This window comes from Mirounga leonina, unplaced genomic scaffold (assembly GCF_011800145.1).
Source record: "Mirounga leonina isolate KUSES-001 unplaced genomic scaffold, KU_Mleo_1.0 Mir_178, whole genome shotgun sequence".
Lineage (NCBI taxonomy): Eukaryota > Metazoa > Chordata > Mammalia > Carnivora > Phocidae > Mirounga > Mirounga leonina.
The window spans coordinates 306505-322511 of NW_023270464.1; the positions used below are offsets into that span (position 1 = coordinate 306505).

Consider the following 16007-nt stretch of genomic DNA (forward strand, 5'->3'; position numbering starts at 1 on the left):
CGCCGAGCAGGGAGCCTGATGCGGGACTCGATCCTGGGACTCCAGGATCATGACCTGAGCCGAAGGCAGACGCTTAACGACTGAGCCACCCAGGCGCCCCCAAGTTACTCTTAATGTAGAGAGAGGGACAGATAACCACACACACTAGTCAGACAGAGGGCCCAGCAGTGGGCTGGGGGCAGACAACTGGTCTGCCTGCAAGCCCTGCCCACCAACAAAAGCTCAGGGGACAACACAGGGAAAGCACACTTTAGTTTGGTGCTACTGCACCTCTGGCAAATGCCTAGTCTGACTCAACTCAAGCCATAGGTGGCACGAGACTGGCCCACTAACACCACAGGGACCACACACTCCCCACAACAGGCAAAGAGAGCCACTGAAGACAACTAGACTGAAGGAAAAAGCAGCTCAGCCACAACAGCAGGACATGTACAGCACATATAGGAGACACCCCTGAAATGCCAGGTTCTGGTGAATAGGGGACACTACATGGCAGGGTCTTCATAAGGCCACCACTTTCAAGAGCAGGAGACATAGCTGAATTTCCCAGCACATAGAAACAGACACAGAAGAGTTAAAGAAAATGAGGAGAGAGAGGAATATGTCCGAAATGAAAGAACAGTAAAAAAAATCCACAAGAGACCTAAGCAAATGGAGATCAGTAATATGCCTGATAGAAAATTTAGAGTAACCTTATAAAGATACTCGTTGGATTTAAAAAAAGAGTAGAAGACATCAGTGAGGCCCTTAACAACAACAACAAAAAGAATCAATCAGAGATGAAGAACACAATAAATAAAATTAAAAATACACTAGCTGGAATAAATAGTAGGCTAGAAGAAGCGGAAGAATGAATCAGTGACCTGGAGGACAGAGTAATAGAAAGTAGTCAAGCTGAGCAGGTGAGAAAAATCAAATTATGCAAAATGAGACTAGGTGTAGGGAACTCAGCAACATGATCAAGTATAACAACATTTGTATTATAGGGATCCCAAAGAAGAAGGGAGAAAAAAGGGGCAGAAAATTTATTTGAGGAAATAATAGATGAAAACTTCGCAAATCTGGGGAAGGAAACAGAAGTCCAGATCCAGGAGGCACAGAGAGCCACCAACAAAATCAACCCAAGGAGGTCCACACCAAGACACATAGTAATTAAAATGGCAAAAAGTAGTGATAGAGAATTTTAAAAGCAGAAAGAGAAAATTGTTATGTACAAGGGAAACCAAATTAAGCTATCAGATTCTTAGCAGAAACTATGCAGACCAGAAAGGAGTGGCATCTATAGATTCAACATGTTGGAAGGAAAAAATCAGTCAAGAATACCCTATCCAGTAAGGCTATCATTCGGAATAGGAGAGGTAAAAAGTTTCTCACACAAACACAAGTTTAAGGAATTCATGACCACTAAACCAGCCCTACAAGAAATGTTAAAGGGGATTCTGAGTGGAAAGGAAAAACCTTAAGTAAGACTAAGAAAAATAGGAAGCACAAAAGCAGTAAAAACAAACATATCTGTAAAAGTCAAGGAACTTACAAAATAAAAGGATGTCAAGTGTGACACCATATACCTAAAATGTTGGGGGAGAGGAGTAAAGAATGCGTTCAGACTTAAGCGACCATCAACTTAATATAGACTGCTATATGCAGAAGATGTTAAATACAAGCCTGATGGTAACCACAAATCAAAAACCAGTAACAGGCAAAAAATAAAGAGAAATGAATCAAAGTATATCACGAAAGAAAGCCAGCAAACTCTGAGGGAAGAGAGCAAGAGAAGAAAGGTACAGAGATAGACTACAAAAACAACCACAAAACAAGTAACAAATTGGCAATAAATACATACCTATCAATAATTATTTTGAATGTAAATGTATAAATGCTCCCATCAAAAGACATAGGGTGACAGAATAGATAAAAAAACAAGACCCATTTGTATGCTACCTACAAGAGACTCATTTCAGACCTAAAGACACATGCAGATTGAACGTGAGGGGATGGTGAAACATTTATCATGCAAATGGATGTGAAGGTAAGCCAGGGTAGCATTACTTATATTGGACAAAACAGACTTTAAAACAAAGACTATAACAAGAAGGACACTGTATAATCGTAAAGAGAACAATCCAACAGGAAGATAAAACAATTGTAAATAATTATGGATCCAACATGAAAGTACCTAAATACATAAAACAGTTAATAACAAACATAAAGTAGGTGGCAGTAATACAATAATAGTAGGGAACTTTAACACCCCACTTACATCAGTGGACATCATCCAAACAGAAAATCAAAAAGGAAACAGTGGCTTTGAATAACGCACTAGATAGATGTATTCAACATATATTCAGAACATCCATCCTAAAACAGCAGGATACACATTCTTTTCAAGTGCACACAGAACATTCTCCAGAATAGATCATGTATTAGCCCACAAAACAAGTCTCAACAAATTATATAATATGGAAGTTATGCCATACATCTTTTCTGACTACAACACTATGAAACTAGAAGTCAGCCACAAGAGAAAATCTGGAAAGACCACAAATAACATGCTACTAAACAATAAATGGGTCAACCAAGAAATCAAAAAGGAAATAAAAAATTACATGGTAACAAATGAAAATGAAAACACAATTGTTCAAAGTCTTTGGGACGCAACAAAAGTGGTTATAAGAGGGACGTTTGTAGCAATGTAGGCTTACCTCAAGAAGCAAAAACAGTCTCAAACAACCTAACCTTACATCTAAAGGAGCTAGGAAGAACAGCTAACAAAACCCAAAAACCAGCAGAAGGAAGGAAATAATGAATATGAGAGGAGAAATAAATGAGATAGAACCTAAAAAATATATAATGGAATAGATCAGTGAAACCGGGAGCTGGTTCTTGGAAAAAATCAACAAAATTGATAAACCTTTAGCCTGACTCATTTTAAAAAAGAAGAGAGGGAAGACTCAAAAGCAGAAATGAGAAAGGAGAGGGCGCCTGGGTGGCTCAGTTGTTAAGTGTCTGCCTTCGGCTCGGGTCATGATCTCAGGGTCCTGGAATCGAGTCTCACCTCGGGCTCCCTGCTCGGTGGGAAGCCTGCTTCTTCCTCTCCCATTCCCCCTGCTTGTGTTCCCTCTCTCACTGTGTGTCTCTCTGTCAAATAAAAAAAAGATTAAAAAAACGAGAGAGGAGAAATCACAACCAACACCACAGAAATACAAACAATTATAAGAGAATATTATGAAAAATTATATGCCAACAAAATGAACAACCAAATAGATAAATTCCTAGAAACATTTAACTTTCCAAACCTGAAGCAGGAAGAAATAGAAAATTTGAACAGACCGATTACCAGCAATGAAATTGAATCAGTAATCAAAAAACCCAACAAATGAAAGTCCAGGAACAGACAGCTTCACAGGTAAATTTTAAGAAACATTTAAAGAAGAGTTAATATCTATTCTTCTGAAACTATTTCAAGAAATAGAAAAAGAAAGAAAACTTCCAAATTTATCCTGTGAGGCTAGCATCAACCTGATACCAAAACTAGATAAAGACACCACAAAAAACGGGAACTACAGGCCAATACCTCTGATGAACATAGATGCAAAAGTCCTCAACAAAATACTAGCAAACCAAATCCAACAAATACATTAGAATTCATTCACAATCAAGTGGGATTCATTCTTGGGATGCAAGGGTGGTTCACTGTCCAGAGATAATCACTGTGATACATTGATAAGAGAAAGGATAAAAACCATATGATCATTGGAGCACCTTGGGTGGCTTAGTCCGTTAAGCATCCAACTCTTAATTTCAGATCAGGTCATGATCTTAGGGTTGTGAGATCAAGCCCCATGTCAGGCTCCATGCCCAGCTTAAGATTCTCTCTCCTTCTCCCTCTGCCCCTCCCTGCCCCCTCTCTCCCTCTCAAAAAAAAAAAAGAAAAAAAACATGATTCTTTCAATAGATGCAGAAAAGGATTTGATAAAGTACAATATCCATTCATGATAAAAACCTTCAACAAGGTAGGTTTAGAGGGAACATACCTTAACATAATACATTATATGAAAAACCCACAGTGAACATCATACTCAATGGTAAAAAACAGAGCTTTTCCCCTAAGGTGAGGAATAAGACAGGATGTCCACTTTCATCACTTTTATTAACATAATTACTGGCAGTCCTAGCCACAGCACTCAGACAGCAAAAAGAAATAAAGGGCATCCAGATTGGTAAGGAAGAAGTAAAACTTCCACTATTTGCAGATGACATGATAACTATATATACAACATGATAACTATATATACAAAACCCTAAAGACCCCACCAAAAAACTACTAGAACTGAAAATGAATTCAATATAGTCCCAGGATACAAAATCAATGTACAGAAATCCATTGCATTCTGTACACTAATGAGAAATTTAGACAACAATCCCATTTACGGTTGTACCAAAAATAGTAAGATATCTAGTAGTAAACTTAACCAAGGAGGTGAAAGACCTGTACTCTGAAAACTATAAAATATTGCTAAAAGAAATTGAAGATGTTACAACCAAATGGATAGGTATTTCATGCTCATGGATTAGGAGAATAAATATTGTTAAATATCCATATTACCCAAAGCAATCTACAGATTTAATGCAATCCCTGTCGGAGTACCAAGACCATTTTTCACAGAACTAGAACAGACAGTCCTAAAATTTGTATGGAACCACAAAAAACCCTGAGTAGCCAAAGCAATCTTGAGAAAGCAAAACCAAGTTGTAGGTGTCACAGTTCTACATTACTAACGTTATGCTGCAGAGCTGTACTAATCAAAACAGTATGTTATTGGCACAAAAATAGTGGTCAGTGGAACAGAATAGAAAGACCAGAGGCAATCCCACAATTATATGGTTAATTAATCTTTGAGAAAGGAGGAAAGAATATGAAATGGGAAAAAGTATCTTCGAAAGATGATGTTGGGAAAACTTGACAACTACATGCAAATGTAGAGACCTAGGCATGAGACCTCAACCCATAAAAATCCTAGAAGAGAACACAGTAATTTCTCCGATGTTGGCCATAACAACATATTTCTAGATATGTCTCTTGAAGCAAGGAAAACAAAACAAAATTATCTGTTGGGACTTAATCAAAGTAAAAGCTTCCATATAACAGAGGATACAACCAACAAAACCAAAAGACAACCTGTTGAATTGGAAGAGATATTTGCAAGTGACAGCTGATAAAGGGTTAGTATCCAACATATATAACTTATACAACTCAACACCAAAAAACAATCCAATTAAAAATGGGCAGAAGACATGAACAGACATTTTTCCAGATAGCCTATAGACACATGAAAAATGTTCAACATCATTCATCATCAGGGAAATGCAAATCAAAACTACAGTCAGATATCACCTCACACCTGCCAGAATAAAAGCCCAAACACAAGAAACAAGTGTCCCTGAGGATATCGAGGGAAAGGAACACTTGTGCACTGGTGGTGGGGATGCATACCGGTGGATCCACTCTGGAAAACAGTATGAAGGGTCCTCAATAAGTTAAAAATAGAATTATCATATGCTACAGTAATCGTACTACTGGATATTTACCCAAAGAATACAAAACACCAATTTGAAAGGTTATATGCACCCCTGTATTTATTGCAACATTATTTATAAAAGGTAGATTATGGAAACAGCCCACGTGTCCACTGATGAATGGATAAGGAAAATGTGTATATATATGTGTGTGTACACACGCACACACACACATACATACACACAATGGAATGTTATTCAGTCATAAAAAATGAAATCTTGCCATTTGCAACAATATGGATGGAGCTAAAGAGTATAATGCTAAGCGAAATAAGCCAGTCAGAGAAAGACAAATACCATATGATTTCACTCATGTGGAATTTAAGAAACAAAACAAATGGGGGCGGAGCAAGATGGCGGAGGAGTAGGAGACCTGGATTTCGTCTCCTCTCAGGAATTCAGCGGGATAGGGATCAAACCATTCTGAACACCTACAAACTCAACAGGAGATCAAAGAAAAGAATAGCAACAACTCTCTCCTCAGAAAAGCGACCACTTTCTGGAAGGACGTGCGGAGAAGTGAATCCGAGGCGATATTCGGGAGGATAGACGGTGGGGGAGGGGCCTCCGTCGGCCGCTTCTGGCAAGTGATAGAACCACGGAGCACAAAATCAGAACTTTTAAAAGTCTGCTCCACTGAGGGATGTCACTCTGGTGGCTAAGCAGGGGGTGGAACCCTCCAGGACAGTGTGGTCTCAGGACCCTCGGGGTCACAGAAAGACCAGGGGTGCCTGAGTGTGGCAGAGCTCCCAGGTAACGGATCAGGGAAGCCGGCTGCAGAGGCGGAGCCCAGGCGTGGGCTCTCAGCTCGTGGTTGCCATAAACCGTGATCCGTGGCACACTCGGGCCACTGCTCCTCCAGCAGGGACCCAACAAGTGGCAGATCCAGGGAGACACCTTCCTCCCCCGGGAGGAGCCGCGCGGGAGTGCACCGCAGGGTTTGGAGACTCCACCCGGGGTTGGGTGTCAGAGATAGAAACGCGCGGTCACAGGCCGGGTGAGCACGGAGTGCGGCCGGAGACCGGGGAGACGGGAGTGACTGACGGCTTTTCTCTGGGGGCTCACTGAGGAGCGGGGCCCGGAGTTCTCGGCTCCTCTGGGGTAGAGATTGGGAGGCCGCCATTTTCACTCTCCTCCTCCAAAGCTGTACAGGAAGCTCGCAGGGAACAAAAGCTCCGGAGAGCAAACCCGAGCAGATTACTTAGCCGGGAGGGGGCAAGGGCAGGGCAATTCCGCCTCTGGCAAAGACATTTGGAAACCACAGCAACAGGACCCTCCCCAGAAGATCAGTGAGAACAGCCAGCCAAGACCCAAGTTTACGGATCAATGAGAACGGCAGAACTCCAGCGCTAGGGGAATACTGCACATAGAATTCATGGCTTTTTTACCATGATTCTTTAGTCTTTCAAAGTTAATTTTTTTTAACTGTCTTTTTTTTTTTTTTTGAATTTTTCTTTTTCCCTTTTTCAACCAACATCTTATCAATCCCTTTTTTTAAAAAACATTTTTACTTTTCATTTTTAGAGTCATATTCTGTCCCTTCATAGTAGTTACCCGTATTTTTGGCATATATATGTAAGTTGTTCTCTCTTTAAAATTTTGAGATACTTTCTTCTAAGAGATTAAAATATACCCTAAATCTCTAGTATATGGTGTTTTCTACTCCCCTGCCTGATCACATTCTCTCCCTTTTTTTTTTCTTTTTTAAAATCCTCTTCTTTCTTTTTTCAAACAACTTATCAATTCCTTTTATAAAATTTTTTATAATTCCCATCTTTACAGTCATATTCCATCCCTTCATCATATCAACCCTTATTTTTGTACATATATAAGTTTTTCTTTCCTTAAAATTTTGGGAGGCACTTTCTTCTAAAAGTCCAAAATACACCCGAAATCTAGTGTGTGGCACTGATCTATATACCAGCCTGATCATATTTGATCACATTCTGGTTTTTTTTGTTGTTGTTTTCTTTTGTTTCTTTTTGTTTGTTTTTATCTTTATCTTTTTCTTTTTCTTTTTTTTCTCTCTTTCCATTTCTTTTCCCACTGCTTCAGGTCTTTTCTGATTTGCTTAGAGTATATTTTCTGGGGACGTTGTTACCCTGTTAGCATTTTGTTCTCTCATTCACCTAGTCTCCTCTGGCCAGAATGACAAGACGGAAAAAATCACCTCAACAAAAAGAACAAGAGGTAGTACTGAATGCAAGGGACCTACTGAATACGGACATTAGTAGGATTTCGGATCTAGGGTCCAGAATCATGACTTTAAAGGTACTAGCTGGGCTTGAAAAAGCATGGAAGTTATTAGAGAAACCCATTCTGGAGAAATAAAAGAACAAAAATCGAACCAAGTCGGAATCAAAAACGCTATTAATGAGGTGCACTCAAAAATGGGGGCGCTAACTGCTAGGATAAATGAGGCAGAAGAGGGAAGTAGTGATATAGAAGACCAAATGATGGAACATAAGCTGAGAAAAAGATAACTACTGGATCATGAGAGCAGAATTTGAGAGATAAGCGATACCATAAGACGAAACAACATTAGAATAATTGGGATCCCAGAAGAAGAAGAAAGAGAGAGGGGGGCAGAAGGTATAATGGAGCAAATTATAGCAGAGAACTTCCCTAATTTGGGGAAGGAAACAGGCATGAAAATCCAGGAAGCACAGAGAACCCCTCTCAAAATCAATAAAAATAGGTCAACACCCCGACATCTAATAGTAAAACTTACGAGTCTCATGGAGAAAATCCTGAAAGCAGCTCGGGAGAAGAGATCTGTAACCCTCAATAGCAGAAACATTAGATTGGCAACAGACCTATCCACAGAGACCTGGCAGGCCAGAAAGGACTGGCAGGATACATTCAGAGCACTAAATGAGAAAAATATGCAGCCAAGAATACTCTATCCAGCTAGGCTGTCATTGAAAATTGAAGGAGAGATAACAGGCTTCCAGGACAAACAAAAACTAAAGGAATTTGCAAACACAAAACCAGCCCTACAAGAAATCTTGAAAGGGGTCCTCTAAGCAAAGAGACAGCCTAAAAACAACATAGACCAGAAAGGAACACAGACAATATACAATAACAGTCACCTTACAGGCAATACAATGGCACTAAATTCCTATCTTTCAATAGTTACCCTGAATGTAAATGGCCTAAATGCCCCAATCAAAAGACACAGGCTATCAGAATGGATAAAAAACAAGACCCATCAATACGCTGTCTGTAAGAGACTCATTTTAGAACCAAAGACACCCCCAGATTGAAGGTGAGGGGGTGGAAAACCATTTACCATGCTAATGGACACCAAAAGAAAGCTGGGGTGGCAATCCTTCTATCAGACAAATTAGATTTTTAAGCAAAGACTGTAATAAGAGATGAGGAAGGACATTATATCCTACTTAAAGGGTCTTTCCAACAAGAAGATCTAACAATTGTAAATATCTATGCCCCTAACATGGGAGCAGCCAATTATATAAGGCAATTAATAACAAAAGCAAAGAAACACATTGACAACAATACAATAATAGTGGGGGACTTTAACACCCCCCTCACTGAAATGGACAGATCGTCTAAGCAAAAGGTCAACAAGGAAATAAAGACTTTAAATGACACACTGGACCAAATGGACTTCACAGACATATTCAGAACATTCCATCCCAAAGCAATGGAATACACATTCTTCTCTAGTCCCCATGGAACATTCTCCAGAATAGATCACATCCTAGGTCATAAATCAGGTCTCAACCGGTACCAAAAGATTGGGATCATTCCCTGCCTATTTTCAGACCACAATGCTTTGAAACTAGAACTCAATCACAAGAGGAAAGCCGGAAAGAACTCAAATACATGGAGCCTAAAGAGCATCCTACTGAAGAATGAATGGGTCAACCAGGAAATGAAAGAAGAATTAAAAAAATACATGGACACCAGTGAAAATGAAAACACAACTGTTCAAAATCTTTGGGATGCAGCAAAGGCAGTCCTAAGAGGAAAGTATATAGCAATACAAGCCTTTCTCAAGAAACAAGAAAGGTCTCAAATACACAACCTAACCCTCCACCTAAAGGAGCTGGAGAAAGAACAGCAAATGAAGCCTAAACCCAGCAGGAGAAGAGAAATAATAAAGATCAGAGCAGAAATCAATGAAATAGAAACCAAAAGAACGGTAGAACAGATCAGCGAAACTAGGAGCTGGTTCTTTGAAAGAATTAACAAGATTGATAAACCCCTGGCCAGACTTTTTATCAAAAAGAAAAGAGAAATGACCCAAATCAACAAAATCATGAATGAAAGAGGAGAGATCACAACCAACACCAAAGAAATACAAACAATTATGAGAACATATTATGAGCAACTCTATGCCAGCAAATTAGATAACCTGGAAGAAATGGAGGCATTCCTAGAGATGTATCAACTACCAAAACTGAACCAGGAAGAAATAGAAAACCTGAACAGACCTATAACCACTAAGGAAATTGAAGCAGTCATCAATAATCTCCCAACAAACAAAAGCCCAGGGCCAGATGGCTTCCCAGGGGAATTCTACCAAACATTTCAAGAAGAATTAATACCTATTCTTCTGAAACTGTTCCAAAAAATAGAAATGGAAGGAAAGCTTCCAAACTCATTTTATGAGGCCAGCATTACCTTGATCCCAAAACCAGACAAAGACCCCATCAAAAAGGAGAATTACAGACCAATATCCCTGATGAACATGGATGCAAAAATTCTCACCAAAATACTAGCCAATAGGATCCAACAGTACATTAAAAGGATTATTCACCACGACCAAGTGGGATTTATCCCTGGGCTGCAAGGTTGGTTCAACATCCGCAAATCAATCAATGTGATACATTAACAAAAGATAGAACAAGAATCATATGATCCTCTCAATAGATGCAGAAACAGCTTTTGACAAAGTACAGCATCCTTTCTTGATCAAAACTCTTCAGAGTATAGGGATAGAGGGTACATACCTCAATATCATAAAAGCCATCTATGAAAAACCCACAGCGAATATCATTCTCAACGGGGAAAAACTGAGAGCTTTCCCCCTAAGGTCAGGAAAGCGGCAGGGATGTCCACTATCACCATTGCTATTCAACATAGTATTGGAAGTCCTAGCCACAGGAATCAGACAACAAAAAGAAATCAAAGGTATCCAAATCGGCAAAGAAGAAGTGAAACGCTCACTCTTTGCAGATGATATGATACTTTATGTGGAAAACCCAAAAGACTCCACCCCAAAACTGCTAGAACTCATACAGGAATTCAGTCAAGTGGCAGGATATAAAATCAATGCACAGAAATCAGTGACATTCCTATATACCCACAACAAGACAGAAGAAAGAGAAATTAAGGAGTTGATCCCATTTACAATTGCACCCAAAACCATAAGATATCTAGGAATAAATCTAACCAAAGAGGCAAAGGATCTGTACTCAGAAAACTATAAAATACTCATGAAAGAAATGGAGGAAGACACAAAGAAATGGAAAAACGTTCCATGCTCATGGATTGGAAGAACAAATATTGTGAAGATGTCAATGCTACCTAGAGCAATCTACACATTCAATGCTATCCCCATCTAAATACCATCCACTTTTTTCAAAGAAATGGAGCAAATAATCCTAAAATTTGTATGGAACCAGAAAAGACCCCGCATAGCCAGAGGAATGTTGATAAAGAAAAGCAAAGCTGGCGGCATCACAATTCCGGACTTCCAGCTCTATTACAAAGCTGTCATCATCAAGACAGCATGGTACTGGCACAAGAACAGACACATTGATCAATGGAACAGAATAGAGAGCCCAGAAATGGACCCTCAACTCTATGGTCAACTCATCTTTGACAAAGCAGGAAAGAATGTCCAATGGAAAAAAGACAGTCTCTTCAACAAATGGTGTTGGGAAAATTGGATAGCCACATGCAGAAGAATGAAACTGGATCATTTCCTTACACCACACACAAGAATAGACTCCAAATGGTTGAAAGACCTCAATGTGAGACAGGAGTCCATCAAAATCCTAAAGGAGAACACAGGCAGCAACCTCTTTGACCTGAGCCGAAGCAACTTTTTCCTAGAAACATTGCCAAAGGCAAGGGAAGCAAGGGCAAAAATGAACTATTGGGACTTCATTAAGATAAAAAGCTTTTGGAAAGCAAAGGAAACAGTCAACAAAACCGAAGGCAACCAACAGAATGGGAGAAGATATTTGCAAATGACATATCAGATAAAGGGCTAGTATCCAAAATCTATAAAGAACTCATCAAACTCAACACCCAAAGAACAAAGAATCCAATCAAGAAACGGGCAGAAGACATGAACAGACATTTTTCCAAAGAAGACATCCAAATGGCCAGCAGACAGATGAAAAAGTGCTCAATATCGCTCGGCATCAGGGAAATCCAAATCAAAACCTCAATGAGATACCACCTCACACCAGTCAGAATGGCTAAAATTAACAAGTCAGGAAACGACATGTTGGCGGGGGTGTGGAGAACGGGGAAACCTCCTTCACTGTTGGTGGGAATGCAAGCTGGTGCAGCCACTCTGGAAAACAGTATGGAGGTTCCTCAAAAAGTTGAAAATAGAGCTACCCTATGATCCAGCAATTGCACTACTGGGTATTTACCCCAAAGATACAAAAGTAGGGATCCGAAAGGGTACGTGCACCCCGATGTTTATAGCAGCAATGTCCACAATAGCCAAACTGTGGAAAGAGCCAAGATGTCCATCGACAGATGAATGGATAAAGAAGATGTGGTATATATATACAATGGAATATTATGCAGCCATCAAAAAGAATGAGATCTTGCCATTTGCAGTGACATGGATGGAACTGGAGGGTATTATGTTTAGCGAAATAAGTCAAACAGAGAAAGACATGTATCATATGATCTCACTGATATGAGGAATTCTTAATCGCAGGAAACAAACTGAGGGTTTCTGCAGTGGGGGGTGGGGTGAGGGATGGGGTGACTGGGTGTTAGACATTGGGGATGGTATGTGCTCTGGTAAGCGTTTTGAATTGTGCAAGAGTGTTGAATCTCAGATCTGTACCTCTGAAACAAATAATGCAATATATGTTAAAAAAAAAAAAGAAGAAGAAGGTAGCGGGAGGGGAAGAATGAAGCGGGGGAAATCGGAGGGGTAGACGAACCATGAGAGACAATGGACTCTGAAAAACAAACTGAGGGTTCTAGAGGGGAGGGGGGTGGGAGGATGGGTTAGCCTGGTGGTGGGTATTGAGGAGGGCACATTCTGCATGGAGCACTGGGTGTTATGCACAAACAATGAATCATGGAACACTATATCTGAAACTAATGATGTAATGTATGGGGATTAACATAAGAATAAAAAAAAAGAAAAAACAAATGAACAAAGGAACAAAAAAAATAGAAAACAGACTCTAACTACAGAGAACAAATGGATGGTTACTAGAGGGGAGGTGGATGGAGTGATGGGTGAAATAGGTGAGAAGTATTTCAAAAAAAGGTATTAAGAGTACACTGTTCTTGATGAGCACTGAGTAATATATGGAATTTTTGGATCACTGTATTGTACACCTGAAACTAATATAACACTGTATGTTAACTATACTGGAATTAAAATTTAAGATAAAATTGGGGTGCCTGGGTGGCTTAGTCGTTAAACGGCTGCCTTCGGCTCAGGTCATGATTCCAGGGTCCTGGGATCAAGCCCCGCGTCGGGTTCCCTGCTCTGCAGGGAGCCTGCTTCTCCCTCTCCCACTCCCCCTGCTTGTGTTCCCTATCTCGCTGTGTCTCTCTCTGTCAAATAAATAAAATCTTTAAAAAAAAAATTGAGAAAATTTTTGAAAAAACATAGTATCCCCTGGCCTCTATCAACTAGATACCACTCACCTAACACCAAGCATTGACAACCAAAAATGTCTCCACACATTGCCATGTGTCCTCTGGAGGCAAAACAGTTAAGAATAGCTGTACTAGACAGTTCTCCTTGACTGAAATATATTTTTAATCTATGAAGACCTATATGTAATAGCTGACATACTTATGTTGTTAATGCTTATTTCTAAAAATCCTCTTCTGCAAATCAAGATAGTTTTCCAGTAAGTCAGAAACAAATCTGGGTAGTTTGGTTTCAGCAGTTCACTGCCCTCCTGCGCTGGCTCATAACATTCTATCCTTTCTGTAGCAAATTGCAATAGCGAGAGAGGGGGACTTGCTGACAAAGGAGCGTCTCTGCTGTGGCCTGTCTATGTTTGAAGTTATCCTGACTCGGATCCGGACCTTTCTGGATGACCCTATCTGGCGTGGGCCTCTGCCCAGCAATGGAGTCATGCATGTGGATGAGTGTGTTGAGTTTCACAGACTGTGGAGTGCCATGCAATTTGTCTACTGTATTCCTGTGGGAACACACGAGTTTACAGTCGAGTAAGTATGTGCTCAGTGGACGGGGAAGTGGGAGCAGAGGAGGCTAACAGAGAAGACTGCATTCCTCTGGAAGTTGACTAGAGGTTTGCTGAGCTGCTTTAAAGCCATTTAAGTGGAGGTTCTTACTTCATGCTCAGGCGGTGACTCAGGGTGAAGTTTCTAGGTGTTCTCTGAACCCATGGAAACTTAGGCAGGTTCGGTATGTGTTTTTCAGGGGTGGGGCAGGTGTCCACAGCTTCCCAAAGTCATCCTTCTTGAAGAGTCCATGATCTAAAAAAAAGGTTAAGAAGCAGTGTGCCAGAGGAACCCAAAAGAGATGTTTACCAAAAAGAAGGACACATCTCCTGCTGCTCAGCATTCCCTTCCTGGCTTGTTTCAAGTGGATTCCTTGGTCATTGACGTCTGGACACAGACTTATAAAAGACTTTATAATTTTTGTTGATTGCCCATTGTACTTGCTGCTTCTTGTTTTTAGGCAGTGCTTTGGCGACGGGCTCCACTGGGCTGGCTGTATGATCATTGTACTTCTTGGGCAACAGCGGCGCTTCGCAGTCCTGGATTTCTGCTACCACCTACTTAAAGTCCAGAAACATGATGGCAAAGATGAGATTATCAAAAATGTGGTATGTGGAAGCTTCACAAAATAATCATACTTTGTACTTATTAAAAGTCCTTTTTTGGGGAATGCTTTTCATCCCAGTACGTAAGGTGACTGACACCAGCTGAAGCTTTCTTTTCATTTCCAAAATGAATCTAAATATACTTGATAAGTAAAGCAGTCAGGCAGTTAAAGTACTAATTGTTCCATGTTCTTTCTCCTTTTAGGGTACTTAGATCTGCTTCATATTATACAGCTTTATAGGATCTGCATTTTCAGATTATTGGCATACTATTCCAGTCTTCTGGCTTCTTTTTTTGTGCCCAAAGTGTGTGTGGTTTGTTTTGTTTGATTTGTTGGTTTGTTTGCTTGTTTTGGCACCTTTAAGATCTTCTTCCCTTTGTCATTTTATGGATTCTTTATAATTGAATTCTAGAAAATACTCAGCCATTATCTTTTCAAGTATTTTAGTCTTTTCTTCCATTCTCTCTATTCTATTTTAGGACTACAGTTACATTCTTGTTAGACATTCTTCTGGTTCCCTTATCCCTTATCCTGTTAGTTTTCTAATTACTTTCCTAATCCACAACAGATTGCCAGACATTTAGTGGTTTAAAACAATACCCATTCTCTCAGTTCTGTCGGTCAGAAATCTGGGTACAGCATGACTCAGTTGGGTCCTCTATCATCTCAAGGCCAAAATTAGTGTATCTGTAGGGCTATGTTCCTTTCTGGAGCCTCTAGAGATGAATCTGCTGGACACAGTCCCTTGCAGTTGGAGGACTAAGGTCCCCATTTCCTTGCTGGCCATTAGCCCACATCTCAAGTCCCTCCCATGCATCCAGTCTTTCAACTTTCCTTTCTGCCATACCTCCTGCCTCCACCTGGAGAAAGTTCTTTTTGCATATGATTAGATTGGGTTCACCTGGAAAATCCAGGGTACTTTCCCTATTTTGAAGTCTATAATCTTAACTACATTTTCAAAGTCTCTTTTGCCATGGAAGGTAACATGTTCATAGGTTCTGGGGATTGGGGCATGGATGTCTTCAAGGGGCCACTCCACCTCCCATGTCTTCATTTTCTTGTCTCTCTGGGCTGTTCCAGGAATACTGTATTATTCTGTTAACTAATTCACTTTAACTCTAATCTACTGTTTTTAGTTTTGAATGATAGGAGTATAACTTGTAATTCTAGTGTCTGAAGCCTCAAAGGTTATCTAAAACTCTGAAATATTTTGTGTTGGGTTTATTTGCCAGCTCTTGTCCAATTGAACTTAATTTAGATTGCTTTTCTTTTCTTTTTTAAAGATTTATTTGAGGGAGAGGGAAACTCAGGGAGATTCCACGCTAAGCGTGGAGCCTGATGTGGGGCTCGATCTCATCACCCTGAGATCACGACCTGAGCTGAAACC

The 16007-nt window shown here is 40.1% G+C and overlaps 1 protein-coding gene across 7 annotated transcripts in view; it reads left to right on the plus strand.

Moving 5' to 3' along the window:
• Nucleotides 1-16007, plus strand: part of CYFIP1 (cytoplasmic FMR1 interacting protein 1) — a 133733-nt gene that overhangs the window by 116218 nt on the left and 1508 nt on the right. For all 7 annotated transcript variants that reach the window (XM_035023903.1, XM_035023904.1, XM_035023905.1 and 4 more), the window contains 2 exons: nt 13760-13998; nt 14474-14621. In XM_035023903.1, coding sequence (XP_034879794.1) covers nt 13760-13998; nt 14474-14621 — 387 coding nt within the window. The remainder of the gene's footprint in view (nt 1-13759; nt 13999-14473; nt 14622-16007) is intronic.